The sequence below is a fragment of the Ischnura elegans genome, chromosome 1, assembly GCF_921293095.1.
Source record: "Ischnura elegans chromosome 1, ioIscEleg1.1, whole genome shotgun sequence".
Taxonomy (NCBI): Eukaryota; Metazoa; Arthropoda; class Insecta; order Odonata; family Coenagrionidae; genus Ischnura; species Ischnura elegans.
Genome location: NC_060246.1, coordinates 63,621,049 through 63,640,029, shown reverse-complemented (window position 1 = coordinate 63,640,029; position 18,981 = coordinate 63,621,049). Strand labels below are relative to the sequence as shown.

At 37.0% G+C, this 18,981-nt stretch overlaps 1 protein-coding gene across 6 annotated transcripts in view; it reads left to right on the top strand.

Moving 5' to 3' along the window:
* The window catches only part of LOC124162073, a 127,945-nt gene extending 111,275 nt beyond the window's left edge, over positions 1-16,670 (top strand). For all 6 annotated transcript variants that reach the window (XM_046538461.1, XM_046538434.1, XM_046538478.1 and 3 more), the window contains 3 exons: positions 55-245; positions 7,945-8,164; positions 14,863-16,670. In XM_046538461.1, coding sequence (XP_046394417.1) covers positions 55-245; positions 7,945-8,164; positions 14,863-15,261 — 810 coding nt within the window. In that variant the 3' untranslated portion in view covers positions 15,262-16,670. The remainder of the gene's footprint in view (positions 1-54; positions 246-7,944; positions 8,165-14,862) is intronic.
* Positions 16,671-18,981: the final 2,311 nt, after the last annotated feature.

Here is an 18,981-nt window from a genome sequence, read left to right as displayed (position 1 = left end):
TATGCAATATTTTTGCTTCTTCAATTGAACCTATTTTTCTTTCCTTGTATGCAGCCCCATCAGGTTGATTTATCACGGTATACTGAGCTAGTACGAGAAGCAGAATTGGATGGTGCACCTGATCTCCTTGGCCCTGTGTATGCTCCACGAGGTAATATTCAAGTACATTCTCCATACCTCGAAGTTGCAGCATTCAATCCTCGATCTCGCCTTTCAGCTACTGGACATAAAATTGAGAAAAGGGGGTAAGCATACATTTTCCCTTGATTGCCATGTTTTATTATTCATTGAAATATTTTTACTTGAGATTTAACATTTTTAATATCTCCAAAGGGATTAGCATGGGAGAATATTTAATTAAATTTTTGACTTTGCTGCTACCCTACTTGATGTAAAAGTTATGGTTTATTTTAATTCAAATACCATTAATCTCACTAGAATGATGGGTGAGTCAGTTCTGGTTCCCAAATTTAGAAATTTGCTTTTAACTCATTAACACCTAAGTTAATTTTTGTAGATATTTTTGTGAGAATTTTTCAGAAGACAAGTTTTTTCCAGCTTTGTCAGTCAGAAAGTTATATTTATTTTTTTTAGTACCTATTATCAATATTTTTAGTCAACCAATTTTTGTTGAATGATGAAGACATCAAATGTGCATTACTGAGGGAAATCATGATTTTTAGCCAGTGTTTTTTCAAACAAATAAAACAACATTCAGCCCTGAGGATGAGTCAGAGCTTGAAATGTTGGCTATTATGGATAAATTAACCTGGTGGAAATCCTGAGAATAGTTTACCCACATTATTCGCCGGGAAAGCATCAAATCATATTTCAGTATTTTCATTATTACATTTCCAATATTTCAATAATTTTGAGCTAAGACAAGAATATAGCAAGTTAGTTATACAGTAGACTCTCATTATTACAAAGTTCACAGGACCGAAAAACCGGAGATTCGTAATAATGAAGTTCGTATGAACGTTTCTTTTAGGAATCGTTAAAAAAAAAAATAGTATATAATAAACGCGATTAAATTACGTCGAAATATATATAAACAGTTGTGATGGGTCGGTTCGATTCCTCGATTCTCGACTAAGAAACGGAATTGAAAACGAGTACTTGCCAAGGTGAAAAATCGATTCCGATTCCAGTAGTACTTCAAACAACAAAATATACGACCACATTTCCAACAGTCATTTGAATTTTCGCGCCACGCAATCGTAATAACCAAACACATATCTTCCTGGGATGTGTGAGTACTCGAAAATTCAAATCGATTGAGTAGTTGGTACTCGACTCGAGCGTTTCGAGTAGCATTACAAATGTCGAGTCGAGTAGTTAAGGTTACAGAGCTTTCGAGGCTAGTAGGTCCAGCAATCTGCCGACAGGAAGTGCTATCATGAAACTCATGTAGTAATACAGTTTTTAAAGCCGATAAGTCATTCTAATGCCTTGGCCTGGTAGATTCAGCTTGCTCTATACTCTACAGTTGTCGAAGTGGGCGCCGAATACCTTTACGCCAGCCGCTGCGGCCGATCGTCTTCTGACCCGGTGCACACCGGTCCAAAATTGGAAAAAGCTGGTATAAAGTCCAAAATGACCTTTTTGGGAGTAGAGACTTGAAACTTAGCGTAAATACTCAAAAATCAATACCAGATATAGATTTATATGCCATTTTACATAAATACGACCCTTTAGTGATGATAAAGTGGCCCAAACATGACCAACTTTTCAAAACCATGTGCGATCTCGTTAATCCTCGAAATTTTTTAAATTTATCCAGGTGGTGTTGCGTTGGTATGAGTTTTATGGAATAAAAACGCAATATTCCTTTGATCTGGTGCTTTGCCTATACTTTCAATGACTTTTGAAGATTTTGGCTCTCATCTGTCTGGTTTTTCAACGCAAAATGGCCAACCCGTTTTTCACGTGAAATTTGACATAAAGTAGACATTATCTTTCGTTTACGTAAAATATAACTCGGAAAATTTGGTCCACAATATAAAGTAGAGATTTATAAAGATTACTAATTAGAAATCTTGGAAAAAAAAGTTTGTTACGAAGGAAATAAGAGCGATTTTTCAATCGCGCGTCAAGGCTTAGCTACACGCCGCGGAACTCTAAGGCTCGGTAACTGAGGCCGATTTTTCAAGTTTTTTAAAACATTAGTCTTGAAAATCATCATTTAAAGCATGGATAATCGTCTTAATTGACATCAAACACTAAACTGAGGATGTTAAAAAGGATTATGTATAGATCGACTCAAACATTTAGCGCATTACTCGAGTGAAAATACTAAGGATTGGATATTTTTCGGATCCATCCCACGCATAAGAAATATGCCTCGGGTATTGAAGTAAAGTGAAGAGTTTTCCCTTTCCACATTCGCCGAGGTGAGTCGCGCAGAAGGGTAGTTATCACACCACAAGGCTCTTTTAGCCTTTTTTATTACTGCATCCGACCGATGTGATATTCATTTGTAGCGTTTAGTTTCTTTCTTGAAGGGAAAAAAGGAAGAGATTTTAAGGTTGATTAAATGACGTGAGAAGTATAGAATTTTTTTGGCTCTACAAAATAAATTTTAGTTGTATAGTTCGTTCGCTTCGTCCACTTGAATTCCATGAAGATTCAAGATCCAAAAAAATCGTTGATACAATTTTTAATAAAAATTCCAAAGTCTCCGAAATCTTGCAATTTTGGTAGGAAAGTACTTGCCCAGTCACACAAGTGTGTAGCAAAAGGCAATTTTCTGCAGGCAGTAATAATGTAACATGGAGACGTCAAAACCTGCTGGCTGAGCATGTAGAATAATTGGTTTTTCTGCTTGAGAATTTGAAAGGGCCAAATATTACATGATTTATATACGAAGTATGCAATCTTTATTACAGCTATGAGAATTTCTGTACTCAGGGCTCTCCCTTGTAGTTTGGATACATATATATGGTCGACATATTATGAGTGCCAATATTCTAAAGTAATACCTATCATGTAACACCACTTTTCAGGTATGTTCTGTATTGAAATTTAGCTATTATATTTTAATTACATAGTGATGATATGAAAGATGCTTTTGTCAACTGACTCTTTTACAGAGTAATATTTTTTAAAGTGGTTTTCTTGTTGCCTGGAATTAAGTCGTATTTTTCTTGGAGCCTATGGCATCAGAATCGATGGAATCGGTATCGGTAGAATCGGAATCGAAATGTCAGAATCGGAATCGGGATCGGAATCGATAAAATTTTGGAATCGACCCATCACTAATAAACAGGAAAATTCGTTTCAGTTTCTCAACATAAGAATGCAGCATGATGCAATCGAGGGTTGATATCTTCCCGAATACAGTAAGTCCGATACATGAACTAGATGCATTCCAAGACCTTGTTCCTAAGTTGATAAACCTACAGTGTGAACGAAACCCTTGGGGCGGGCTCGTGGGTTACACTCCTGGGGCAGGGTCTATAAGCGCGAGCTTTTTACCTCTGCACCCAGAAGGGGGCGGACAGAAAGGAAAAGGGATTGGAGGCATCGCCGCGATGAGAGCCCGACGATACCTCCAGGGAAAGGACGGGGAAGGAAGGGAAGGGACGAGGAGTCACGCACCGTCACAAGGCGGGCGGGCCCTACTAATAGCGAAACCAAGCATACGCAATAAATATTCTACCAATTCTAGTAGATTTTCCTATGAGGAAGAAAAATCTATCGATCAAATCGATTCGATCGATAGTTGATAAACCTACAGTGCGACTGCTGAGAGTTGTCCGATGACAGGCAGAATGGTCTAGGTCGGGGTAGGGGGCAAGGTTGCCAGGTAAGAAAGGAAAATGCCTACCAAGGGTTCCATGAAGAAAGGAGCCGGAAGGGATGACAAGCGTGAAGGACCCAGAGGAAGAATCACTTGCCTCAGTGATTCGAAGGAAGGACCCTTTTTTTGTGAATCAGGCTTATTTTGGTGCTCCTTATGCTTTTGACAACGTTGTATGGCTAGGCGAGGGTGTGAGATGCATTTGGGGGACGGCGATTGGCTGTAAACCGTGCTGGCGCAGGGTTATCTGCCCCTCCTATTGTGCCGCCATCGGACAACTCTCGCTGGCCGAATTGTATGCAAGGAATCCAGGAGTGCGGTTATCCTGCATAATGCAATACTGCATTATGCGCTAACTCACGATTGTGACGAACTGATTTAGCTGGGTGTGCAACGCATCCAGAGTGGAAAAAATAGCTCCCCACAGTGACGAAGAATGGGTGAAACGCTGAACAGTTCCTAAATTCACACAAGATTCAATGATACTTTGTTCAGATTGTGCCCACAATGAGAGTTCCTCTATGCCACACTGCATAGCATTGTCGATATCGAAAGGCACCAAATTCGAAATATGAAAATTTTTAATACTCGTTTCTGAAAATTCGTAGATAGAATGTGCGTAGGAAGAGGACTAACTGTACGTCCAATTTACGAGCGGTTATTAGTGGGTCACCATAACTCCACAGGAAAGAAGCTTATTATATGATGTTGCGTGTAAACTGAATAAGGAACCATAATTGATGCTCTTGGGCACAGTACACTTGAAGAACTTAAACGGGGTGCAATTATTAAAAGTTAGCGTAATGAATATCCACCTAAATGCTGTTTCTTATGTGTGGAACTTTGTAATAAAGTTCATAATCTAACCACCGGGACTGAGGTCCATAATTTCGTAATAACGTTTCTTTTACTACAGCTTGGATAGGTTTTTTCTTCGGGATCAACTCGGGTTGCTTCGTAATAATGAGAACTTTGTAATAACGTTGTTCGTATTAACAAGAGTCTACTGTAATGTACATTTACTGCTATAAGTATGCTTACTATAATGTTTATTAGAATTTAAACTTTACACTTTATGAAGGAGCAGTTCATCATCACGTGAATAATGTAGAATTGTTTAAAATTCAAATTTGTAAAAGTAATTCAAGGTAGATTTTATAAGTTTTTAAAGATAAGCATCATCATCATCTATGCTTTTCAGTTTTTACTTTATTACTGACACTTATTTCATTTCCATAGAAGTAATTTATACACTCAATCAAATTCAAAAAATGCCAGAAAATGAAATTTATTCTTGACTTAATGTGGAGACGGAATTGTCTGTTTCTCTACATTTTTGGTGTGATATGGAAATATCTAGGATGAACAGTAAGAAATTTCTCAATCATATTTTTCCCTCTAATAAATTTAAGTTTGACTCTCAGTTTTGGCTCAAATAAAAGTTTTTTGCAATGACTCCAGACAAGTTCCCTTTTTTTACAATGTTTTTCTAAACTTTTTTAATCTTGTGTGGGTAAAATCTGGCACCTCAATTTGAACCCTCTTTCTGATTAGTTTTCTAGCTGAAACTTTTAGGATAACTCAGAACTAGAGGACAGTGCAATATTCTATTATGTTTGGAACTGTATCTCAATTAAGAATTTAAAATTAAATTAGGATATTTGTTCAATAAAATGGCCAACAAAATCTGATGGCAACGCTGAAAAAAGGGAGGAGTTTGTTTTTCACATTAAAATTTATGCTTTAATTTTCTAAAGACTTCAGGTTATTGCATTGTATATTGTGATGCTGTTTATTATAAATTGATTGATTACCAGATTTTTTCTATATCTAGAAAGAAGGAAACTATTATTAGTGTATAAAAATAAATTTTAATAAAAACAGTATTTTTCTGGCTAACTAAACAAATTAAATATTCCATTAGCCTGACTGAGTCTCTAAATAAATTGCTTCATATACAACAAAAACTGTTATGTGCCTGTTCCAGTATAGCAATCAATTTATATTTAACATCAACAAAAATGTAATTATTGTGGAATATGTGCCCAACATTTTCATTGTATTTGAAGCAATTTATTTTGAGACTGTTTAGTCTCAGAAAATTTATTTTATTCTTTTAAGTTGGCGAGATTTTTTTTTTTTAAATCTTTGCATTGGGGATGGTTGGATCGGATACTTTGGATTCAAATATCCGCTGATATTGCCCTTCGTCAGATACTTCGAATCCAAATTTGCTGAAGGCATCAGATCTGGATCCTAAGTTTTAAATTTATGCATCAGTGAATGCAGTGTCCCATACAAGGAGTGGAAATCCAACCTTCGCATTTGCCATTGCACTGCAATGCTTGTCCTACTTATGAACAATTTTTTAAAATAGCTATCCTGGGGTTATGCAACAGAATTTCAGCCACAGAAAATTTTATGGCAAAATATGACAGGCACAGTGTGACTCTTACTAAGAGATTGAACAACCATCAGGAGAATCTTAATGCCATAGGATAGCAACCACGTCAAAAGTGACTACGTTGCAGATTTGAAAAAAAACACCACCAGCTCTCCATCACTCCAAGCCTCTAATATTTTTTTTCCTATCCGAGACCACACAGTCCATAAATCATTATCTTCGAAGGAAAATATCAAGTCACACGAGAACAATGGAAGCGTGTTCCATCCCTACCCCATCTCACTAATTGACCTTTTACATCTTACCTGCTTCAATTCTCTGTTTCTGGAGGACAAATGCTTGGAGAGTGACTTACTGGACCCGAAAATGTCTCGATAGTTTTCGGCTATTGGATGATGTGCACGAGATTTAAAAAAGAATGAGACCAAAGGCATTGCATTTCAAGCATATTTAGGTTTTTTTAAGCTCAAATTGATTGAAACAAAGTTTTTTTTAGTTATAACAAGACTATACCAATTTTCAACACTGTCCAAGCAGCATAATTTTCAAAGAAACAGGCGTGGCACCAATACTGTCAAATAAGAAGATCTGGCCCGGAAAAGACAACTGTATGGATCACATAGGTCGCCAGGCTTCGCTTTGAAGGCAACAGCATCACAAAATACCAAGATCTGGCATGTTTGTCCTTGACTCCCTCATTAGTAGTGTTCTTCATTGAAAAACAGAGGGATCGCACTCCTTCCCCTCCAACTTTCCTTCACGGGCTTCTGCACCCTCACCTTCCTCTCGCTGAGCGGTCATCTTGTTCTGTTACTGCAACTAGTAGCACATGGCACTAATGTTATTCTAAACATTGTTAATTGTGTTGCAGATTGCACAGTTGCAATTTAATTTAATTATATGCCAATAAAAATTTCTTTCATAGTGTAGAAACATTTTTATTGGCATAAAGAGAACCATGTGCGTGCATGTTGATGTGAAACTATTGCGAAGAAGTGCAATATCCACCTCACTGCAACTAAAGCATTTGCGGGTGAAACGCAAGTCAGTATTCGGTGAGATAGTGACAAAATATGGGGAAAACTTATGTGAGGAATATCAACATGCAAAGATTGAAACCTATTTTCATTTCCAAACGCAAGCATAACTGTTTACATCTTGAGTGTGAAAAGATTTTATCATTTTTTTTAAATAATTTTAAAGCTTATAAAGATGATTTTTAATCAGTAAAAATATAAAAACATGTATATTAATCTAAATAGCATTCCTTTTATTTTATGTACCCAGAGGAAACTTGAATAATTACTTCATTTTATAGCAGACAATTGATAATGCATTAGGATCCGAAAATATCTGAAGATCCGCCTCCAAAAATCAAGTATCCGATCTGGATCCTGATCCGAAAAAAATCCTGGATCTGTCCATCCCTAATTGAGGTACATTTTTTTTTTTAAAGAAAGGCCATTATACATCTAAATACCCATAAAATTTTCTTTGCTTTTGGATTGGTGATCATTTTATGGTGAGAATTCTTTTTTAAATTAGTAACTTTAGGGGGTAGGTTTTCAAGTCTTATGCACATTGATGCATAATAATTCAACGCTGAAGCTTTCATCTAGCTTGCACTGCCGTGTTCTTTGATTCAGAAAATATATTTGGTTTTGTGATGTCATAGTTATGTGGAGTAGAAGTGGATTGATCAGTTGTGTTGATGCTTACAATTCTTTTTTTATTCAAGCCATTCATGGCAACCATGGAAGAGGAAAAGCCTGCCGTATAGTGGAGAGAAACTTCTTATTCCCCTTCCCGTTCCGCACCCTGCTCACATCACTGTTAGCATTCATAACAGGGATGGTGAGGAGCCAATACCACTGGATTCGGAGTTATGTCAAAGCATTCTCAAAGCAGTTGAAGATTACCACCACCATCAGCATCATTCAAACAGCCATCTCTCAGGGGTAAAAAGTTACTTTTAAACATTGTATTGCTTTTTGTAGCTGCTAAGAAAAATCACATAGTTACGCACTGAATTGTAAATCATGAGCTTCATATTATTTTCTTTCATAATAGGTGCCAATTATCTACTTCAATGATGAGGTATGCTCAATGAACTTGCCAGTAGTCTCTATATTGTAATTATTTTAATTCATCGGGTGGTATACAGAACGAATTCATGGTGTGCAGTTGGGCTTTCTGAATGTGGCATTGTCAGTACTTGGGTGATGCCATATTTGGGATTTTGATAGATTTTAGGTGCTATGGTTGTAACCGATGTAATTAGGGTATCTGCAATGTTTCTTGTGAGGGAATTTGATAAGTTAAAACAAAATTAGATGAATTTAACTAATGTATATATAATTGTCAAATAATTAGGGATAAATAAGAAAGTAATTGTTGCTAAATTTACAATCAGTCACATTAAACTACTGTAGAACCTCACTTATGAAACTTTCAGCGGAAAACCAAAAAAAGTTTCATAAGTGAGGAAGTTTCATATGTGAGGTTTTTTGGTATTTAGAATGAAATCCTTTCCATTTGGGGCCACTTCGTTTCCAGGATGCAGTTACTCATTTGGAGGCAAGAAATTGAAGCGTAATAATCTTATTTACTCACAAGCAACACCACAGATGATGTGTTACTTTAAGAGAAACATAATTTTGCATTCCTGAACAACTCTACCCACCGTTGAACATCTAGCGTTTCTGGCACTAAGCCACAAGGCTAACATACTGGAGAAATTTCGGAAAGATGATTCAAAATGCTCACAGCAAAGCCAATTTTTGAAAAAGTTGACTCATTAAAAGCAGTTGTCAGGAAATTCATTTTACCACCCATAGACAAACCCAAGAGATGGAGATTGAAGAACTGAAATACCTGAGGAAAGTCATCCAAATAAACCCCGTAATTAGGGAGCAAAATTTCACTAATGCATCACGAAGGCTTCACATCCTTTGGACCCGGGTTCATGTCCTGGCAGAGGCAGAAAGTTTTCAGAGATGGCTGTATCCCTGCTTGAAAGGAGTGTGGACGGAACTTCCAGTTCAACACACTGTTCGGCAGATGGGACGTTAAGCCCTGGTTTAGCCTATTGTTACAACCTGGCTAATTCCAACACAGGGTTTCTATCCTCCCTCCCTTACCTCATGGCGAAAATGACCCCAACTGTCGGTTTCCTCCCTCAAAATACCATGCCATTGATAATATGGAGCACCCGGCAGTGGCATAATTATGGTGGGGATGAGGGGATAGATCCCCCCCCCCCAAAGCCTCAGAGAAATAAAAAAATATTTCAAACAATTGTTTTTGATATACAGTAACTGCATCTGCTTAAAGTTAAATTTTAAGTGCCAAAATGATGTAAAACATATTTACAGGCATGCTTTTTTTAAATTTTCCTTTCCTGTCATTCCTGAGTCAAAAGAAACTGACTTATCTTTTGCGTTTTGAATTTGACTTTAATGATTACGTTGCAACTGACGACTCTAGTTATTCTCCGAGGGCATTCACACTAACTCTCATTCAGTTAAAAAATAAACGCTTGCCGCCTGGCAGACTCAAGCTAATAGCTATTCAAGGTCCAACTATGTTTCATATAAACCCACTGAGATACACGTTGGGTCAGTTTTGATCTGCACGCCACATAAGCAACTTTCCCCCAGCTCAATTCGTCCCGCAGATGTGGGATTAGCCTGCGGAATGAGACCACGCATGCTGTTTTCACCATCGTATTGAATCACCATCGACTTACGTCCATATTGCAAATACGATAACCTTTTTTGGATGACCTTGGAAGCTAAAATTTTGGTACGCAAGGATTTTTAACGGCTCACTTAGGCGTTATTTCGCTGGGGTGGCGGAAAACATAACCTTGGAAAATTCGAGACAATCCTCCATTAGAGATAGATATTCCGGGTTAATGATCATATACTGCAGTTAAAATTAATATCTAATAAACAGCATTGTGCATTATTAAAACTTATTATTCTTTATTGACATATCTATGTAATGAGCACATACTACTCCCGCTCCTGTGACTAAAATCGGCTTGCGGACCGCAATCTTCTCGTAGAGTAGTTATCTGACGAGTCTGAGGTATTTTATCTCATTGGGCTGGGTAGTCGTATAAGTGAAAAGTTTCATAACCAAAGTTGGAAATACATGGGTTCATATGGGGTTATTCACCGGACCAAAAAAATCTGTTTATAAGTGAGGTCATCATACAACTGAGGGTCGTTTAAGGCCTACCATACATGTTTCGTCTCGGCCTCAAGGCCGGGCCTTGAGGCCGGGACTGCGCAGTTTGGCAGGAGCCGCAGGCCTACCATACACGTTCAGTTTGGCCTCAAGGCCTGGACTGTACCAATTACATTTAATCTTTTATATTCAGTGATATATTAATGCATACATGTTAAGTGCATACAATTCAATCTGTCATTTCGTAATACAATTAAATACAGTAGAACCTCGGTTAGGCCTACCATACACGTTCAGTTTGGCCTCAAGACCTGGACTGTACAGTCCAAGCCTTGAGGCAGAACTGACAGTGTGTGGCGATGCCTTGAGGCGGATTGTCGGCCGGATGGCTGCCGGATGGGAAAACAATGAGGTCCGGCCTCAAGGTCGCTTGGCCTTGAGGCCGGTCCTCATTGGACTCCCATCCGGCCGTCCGGCCAACTCCGAAAACTGGAGACCAATAATGCAGCCACGATTACGTACATGGAATAACATTTTCTGCAATAAATTTTTCACGCATTTTTTTAAAATACACCTTTAGTGTGCTGTAATTTTCATGTTAACCATTAGTTATGCCATTTTGCTCCATATGAGAGCATACCAAAAATGAAATAAGAAAAAGGTATCCAACTATTCCAATCATTTGAAGTCTCTGTAGAATTAAGAGAGAGCACATCTTTTTCCCGTCAATCATGCTAAAAATCATGCGATAGCATTCGCTTTCTGTTATTTATGGCTCTATTTTCCTATACGTGCTCACATACTATGTTCAGTATATAAAAGAAGCAACTAGCGCACCCTTTAATCCCTTGCTGGTGGAAATATTTCAACTAACTTCGCTCCCATCCATGGAGAAAGAAATACTCGACTGCATTGCTACTTCCGCTTCTTAAATGAATATATTTCATGAATTTACCAAGGCTCGAAAGAAAACAAATCCATTTTTGCAATTACTTTATTCCCATGTATCTCTGTGGATCACATTACTTTCTACCACCTTGGTAATTTTTTCAATGATTGCGTGAACGATCATGGTATAGAATTTAATGCGCTTAGCGACAGTTACAGCGACGGCCTGCATATTCATGCTGCGAAATCTGACTCTTCTGTCGGGAGTGCGGGAAGTCAATTTGTAGTTTGGAACATCACTGCACGTGCAACAATGTTAGGTGTGGTAGACAACTACGTAGCTAATATGTGGCACTGAAATCTTTTACCATCCCGCAGTTTGCCTAGTATTCTTGCCGGTAAATCATGTTTCTTAGCAGACCCAACATTGCTGTGTGCCCTCTACACAGTTTTTCTTTGGATGCCTAAGTGTATTGTTGTTCGGAGAGAGGGAATTCGACGAAAGTGTCAAAAGGACGCTCAATTTACTGTCTAATTTTTGCATTTCATTTTTTTTTAATGATATTCCTAATATTTTCAATTACTTGCCATAAAATATGAAAACATAAGATAATTGCTTTGTTAATTATAGGCCTATGATGGATTCGACAAATAAAAGAGGGCGGCTGCTTGACATTAACACAAAATTAGCAATCTTTCGAGCCATCAACGAGGGCAGGGCATATTGTGAGTCACTGGAAGAGATGAATTTGGAGGAAGAAATTGATAATGAGGAATCAGTTACAGTTTCCACCAAAAAAGAGGTTCAGGAAGCTTTGAATGGCATTGAAAGATTTTTTTTAAGCATGAAGGAATTCAAAATTTATAACATGATCGCATTCAATAGGATTGAAAATATTATTTCAAAAGAGTTCGAAAAAAAATTAAGCAAACCCAAATCACTAAAAAGACCACTAAAGCAAGTCACTTTTCCCTTGTTGGAAAGAAGGCTTCCATGGAGTTGTGTCGATGATTGGCTGCTTTCAGTTTCTCTCCTGTGTCTGTTCATCTCAGGCAACGGCATGTTTCACGAATGTGTGCAGTTTGCTTCTTCAGGTCCGAAGTGATTTGTGAAGCGAACCACTTCAGACCTGAAGAAGCAAACTGCAACATTTGCAAAACATGTCATCGCCTGAGATGAACAGACACGGGAGAGAACCTGAAAGCAGCCAATCACTTTTTCCCTTGTGTAATCATTAAGTTGCAAATAGATAAACTCGATAGTTTCAGGCTTTACTTTGTGAAAATCTATTGTAAACAATAAATAGTTATGGTACTTTTTCACACGATTTATTCAAGACGACCGGTTTCGTCGCAGAGGCGACATCATCAGGTACAGAAATCGTTGTTTTTACTGAAAATAACTGTAAAAGTAACGATTTCTATACCTGATGATGTCGCCTCTGCGACGAAACTGGTCGTCTTGAATAAATCATGTGAAAAAGTACCATAACTATTTATTGTTTGCAAATACATAGATGTTCAATAATGAGGGCATGTATGTTTAAACACCTAAATATGATGGTTTAAAAGACAGTAGTGCCTTTAATTTCCGAATGATATGAAAAATGGTGCCTATTGCTAAAACCTCTCCATACTATACCTCCATGCATCAAATTGCAATTTTCGATATTGTGGTATTCCTTTCGGGAGATTTTTCGGCTCCGGCTGTGTTGCATGCCCAGCTAGATCAGTTCATCACAATTGATAGTTAGCGCACAATTGTGATGCAGTGTTGCATTCTGCAGGATATTGTGATGCAGTGTTATAACTGCAGCTAACTCACGATTGTGACGAATTGATCTAGCTGGTTGTGCGACTCAGCCGGAGCCGAAAAAATCGCTCTCCGCAGTGAGGAAGAATGAGCGAAACAATGAACAGTTCCTAACTTTACACCGGATTCGATGATACTTTGTTCAGATTATGCCCAAAGTGTGAGTTCCTCTACGCCACACCCCGTAGCATCAGCCTAAGCGAAAGCCGCCAAATTCGAAATTTAAAATTTTTGAATGCTCATACATATCTCTTTAAGTTCGTAAATCGAATTTGCATAGAAAGAGGACTAACTATACGTCCAATTTACGAGCGGTTATGATTGGGTAACCATGATTCCACAGGAATAAAGCTTATTATATGATATTGCGTGTATACTGAAGAAAGAACCATAAATGACGCTCTTTGGCACAGTACACGAGGAGGAATTAAATGTGGCACAGTTATTAAAACTTAGCGTAGTGTATATCCATCTAAATGCCGTTGCTTGCCGTGGAACTTCATAATGAAGATCATTTTGTAACCGCCAGGACCGGGACAGATTCGTAATTTCGTAATAATGAAAAGTTCGTAATAACATTTCTTTTACTACAGATTTAATAGGCCTTTTCATCGGGACCAACGATTTTCTTCATAATAACGAGAAATTCGTAATAACATTCGTATTAACGAGTCTGCTGTAACTGTTGCATCCTTGGTTCTTCATGTACTTCTTAGATGGTAACAGGCTACATTTTTGGATTCTATGCTATATTCCTCATAGTTCCAAGTAGCAGCATATCTATTGATCTCAAGGTGTTGGAGAAGAAAATTTCCAGTGAAAAAATTTGCCAAAATAGATTTCATATAGAATTTCATTAGAATATTTAGTAGATAGTCCAGCATTGATATAAAAGGTGTTTTTGTATCAAGTATTCTAGAAACTGTTTTCTCATACTCCTCATTACTGCAATGATTCTTTCCTTGGTGAATATCGAAGTCAACTAGGTATTTGTTTTTACTACCTATCTTGACATCATACCTGAAACTAAACCTAATTCGTATGCCTCAAACAAAATGCTAGGAGGAATTAGTATCATAGTGCAGAATCTTACATCTACTGAATTAGGGATGAATGTTGGGTGAAGGAATGTATGGTTTTGTTGACCTCTCTTCTTTAAGTGGAATCAAAAATATCTCCTTCTCTACCCTTATGTCATCAGGAGTAATCCTGGATGTGACTGAAAGTTCATGCTTGTTTGACTCTTCAATTATAGGTTTCGAATGAGATCGTCGATAAAATTTTCAAAATTACTGGTTGAACTACTGCCATCAAATATCTTTGTCATTAGGAGTAGGAAAACTCTGTGATTAAGTATGGTAAACACACCCTTTAAACTAGGGGTTTCCTTTATTCCAGCAACTATGCAAAAGGATGCAAAAATGTAATAGTAAAAACTTTATAGAGAGAACAATACCCCGAAACATATTTTTAGAAAGCTGACAGTTGGTTTCATCATGTCAAAAATGCTCCCAATCCAGTTTATAATTCTTCTAAATTATGTAACGAACAAAGAAGCAAAAGTTGCTGAAGAGGATAGAAGGAAGAGTATTTGACTTTCTATGAGGCCCTTGAAAGCCACTGGAACAATAGGTAACTTTGCCAAAAATTGATGGATTTACGTGACGAAATTTGCGGACCTAATTGGGTATGTCATGCCAATTGGTCAGAACTAGAGAAAAGTATCTGTGTCATTGTCCTGGTAAAAGTTTTTTTTTCCAGGGCCCTCATCAATCTCAGGACAGCAGTTCAAACAGCAGAAATGAAGCTGATAGAGTTGCCCGTTATCGTGGTGGTGGTAATGGAAGTATACATAACAACAGGAATACAGATGAAGATCAGGATGACAGGGAAAGGGACATGGGTGTGCAAGCAGTTTCTGTTGTGGATGATACTACTGCTGATGCAGTCAGGAGCATAGATTCTGTTTCTCAAGGATCAGGAATTTCATTAGGAAGACCTGATAGTTGGAGGCGACAACCAGATTGGGGAGCAGGTAGTAGTCGACAAAGAAGAAGGAACTCTGGGTCTGTGCGAGTGGATTTGGCTTCACCTGAGGATGTGTCTCTTGATTCTGATGGAATCCGAGTTTCATTTGGCACGTACGGCACAACAGTTTGATCTGCAGCTTATTTTTAATTTTCCATATCATTGTTTTCAGTTTTGTCTTCCCATCACTCAGGTGATTCTCAGCATTTTGCTGAATGATGATGGTTGTGGAGTTGAATTTTTGTTTTGGTTGGCTGATTTTTTTACAGTTTACTTGTTGTGGCTGTAATAAGAAATTTGCTTTTGTGTTCCATCATGACATTTGTATTAGTCTTATTGATTTGCTTTTATATCTGTGCGCATGATATATTTATATTTATGCTTTTTGTAAAAATGAACTTAACTGTCTTTAAATTTGGCATAATTTACTGTGCTGTGTGAAGTTATTCTGGTGGATTGTTTGTTTTGGAGTTATATCAAGTGTTACCAAATGAATAAATATTATACAGTTATAGTAAATTCTTAAAAAATATCAGAATTTATTCCAGTAAGTTTTTTAAGCTCTTGAAGTTCAAAACCAACACATGTCAATACTGTTCAGGGGTTTGAAATATGAGAAAATGTTTTAGGAATAAACTAACATTAAGTGATTATTAATGGTGTTGTTGAAAATGTTTGGAGACTGATATTAGTTGTCCCAATTAGTCCAGCAACCACATCATATGAAACTCCAAACTGTGTCTCTAAAACTTGGTGTGAATTCTTTAAGAATAATTTGTGTGCAGACAACTGTGTGACCTCGAGGTATGTGATACGCTGAATGTGATGGAGTTGATAACTGTACAAAAGACTACTTCCTAGTATGAAGAAATAGAAGGTGTTTCTGGAATGAAAAAAGTGAGAAAATCTTTGGAGGAGGAGGCCTGTACATCATATCAAAAGGCCTAGCCCTAATTGCAGCACATGCTCCCGCAGTAGCATAGACTGATGTGGTGATGCTTGATGGGACACTCTGACAACATGTAATGGACACCAATATGATAATGATCAAATTCTTTAACTTGAAAAAGTATTTATATTTCCCTTTTACATAATTTTTCCTTAAGAAATGATTTTTTAGCTTGTCCTGGTGCAATCATGTTTTTCTAAAGATTTATTTTAATGCATAAAACTTTTGCATTGCTGAGATGCTTGTTTTGCTTGTTAATTACAGCTTAAGTTATTTTGGTTTTATGAGTTCCATCATATTTTTTCAATTGAAAATGACGAAAGTTAACTAAATGCTCACTTATCTGATTAAGATAATGTTAAACATTATGATACTAGATTATGTAAGCATCAAGCAATACTTTTTCATTTTTTATAATTGCCTTCTTTTGATGTTGAGTCGTATGTCCTCTGTATTTAGCCCAAATCTATGCGCAAACTAGGACTACCTGTTGTACAAATTGTATATATTGGTTCATGGGTAACACATTAATATGAGCCACAATGCTCTGGAATATTTTTTAAATAACTACAATAAATAACATGATGCAATAGTGCTTGTTTTGTAGAAATAGGTTATTTTTCTTTTGAAAACAAATCCTGTTAATGGACATCATAGTGGGGCCAATACATTTTTCATAGTGGTTTTATTTCTATTCTCAAACAGTGACAGAAAATTCATAAAAATTTCCCCTTTATTGAGGTAAAGGGGGAAAATAAAGCCATTCTGAACTAATGTTGTAAGTTATTCTCGTATTGCTTAATATCGTTGCTTTTGGATGATAAGTGGATAATAATTGCATTTATTAAAGTTTAAGGAACAGTGGCTGTCAAAAGAATGAACAGTTCATCTCCTGTTCACTTTTATATTGTACTGTGCCTTAGTTTTATCTTTCGTTGTGGTGTTAAAAAGAAAGTTATTAAATGCATACACATCACCACTGAAAAGTATTTTTGACTGAAATGTGTAAGAAGATGTGCATGTTTGAATCATCACTGGGATTCAATATCATTATTGCATTTTTAATTTAATTTGAGCCATGCTAGCCTTTATGTGTATAGTCCAGTCATTTTTTTGTGTAAAGTTATTTTGGGCTATTTGTGCGGCTAAATTTTCTTGGTACAATATGTATCATAAACTGAACAATTTTGTTAGAAAAATTGCCATCGTGTTATAATTTGTTCTTCTCCCTAAATATGCTGTTGGTTGTTTTTCCAATTCAATTTCTCGGATCAAAGAAACTGCTTGTATCAATGCAACTCAAAACAAGAAACGCATATGGTAAAATTTAATAAGAAAATGATTAAGGACTGAAAAAATATATGCAAAGAAAATAGTTGAAATAATTTGATGCCATTTGATATCTGGAAATTGCTTCAAAAAATTTTTAAATCAGGTGAATATGTATGTATTTTAAGAATAACCATAACTTTTCGATACATCCACTGCAAAACAGCTCAACAATCGCCCACCGAACCAAATCCGCTCATCTAGGAACCTGACAATACGAATTCGCTCAGCTGACAATAGCCGGAGCATAAACGCTCACCTCCAAAGCTGGAGTATTGGAGCTGAGCGTTAGTGCTCCAGCTGAGCACATTCGTATTGTACGCTCACCTCCAATTCTCCAGCTTTGGAGGTGAGCGTTTATGCTCCGGCTATTGTCAGCTGAGCGAATTCGTATTTTCGGGCTCCTAGATGTGCGGATTTGATTCGGAGGGCGATTTTCGAGTGGTTTTGCACTGGATGTATTGCTTTAGCTGTAGTAGCTAATATAACTAGCCATCCTTGAGTGCAGTAATTAATAGAAGGGACTCTGTCTACTAGGCTTCTGTGGGCAGAAGAAGTGCAGGTTGAATATGTATGTAATCCCCTTTTGACTTATTGTAATGTGGATCCAGAGGAGCCCTAGCTGCAGAGTTCATATTGGAAATTAAGATACATTGAGTCAGCTGTTTCACGTGGATTACTGCCTAGGATTTGTGTTGAAAATATTTCTTGCTAATTCTCTGATTAAGGCAATGCCAAACTTCAGGATTAGGATTGTTAAGTAAGTGCAAACGTATTATATTAATGCGTACTTTGAGTGGATTTTAAAAGGAAATAGTATTGCAGTATGGTCTTTAAAGAGCATGGGAAGGACTAGTTTAGGTATAAAGTGAAGAATGCCAATTTTCTACCTCCTACTCAAAAAATAGTTTCTTTTGGAAAAAATGGATTCTTTTGAATGAAGAAATTCCAACTGCAATATTTTCAAACTCTTCAATACCTGCTGAGTTCTGTCCTATGAATATGCCATCATCTACGTACTTGGAAAAACATAAAGATCTGTTTTTCCATGGTAGAAAAGCCATGAATCAGTATCATTGCTTTTAAATCAGCTTCCATCGTAATCTTCGTGAAATGTTCATTGTATTAGTGTGACGTCAATTTCATACCATATGGACTTTTCTTTTGTAGACATACCAACCCAGTAGGTACCATCTTCAAAACCTTACATTTGTTTTATGCTCACATTTATGGCCTGTTTTATGATGTCGAGTTGGTGATAACTGGAACATGATAATATCATAACCTTTAACTTAAGCATATTTGAAAGTTTAAGTAATGAAAAGTAGTTCAGCAAAACAGTTATTTGAACAAGTAGAAGGCATAGTTAAATCTGATTTTTATGCTCCGCAAAAAACTCAACTAGACACTGTAAAAGCAAAAGCCCTAAGTTTGAGAAAACCAATCAGGAAAGCTGTTTTTAAGTCAAATTGATCAGATGTCATTTTTTGGTTGCAGCTACACTGACAGGGTCCAAATGATTGTATCATAATGTACTACGGGACTGGTCATTGTCAATATTTGCTTTTTTACCT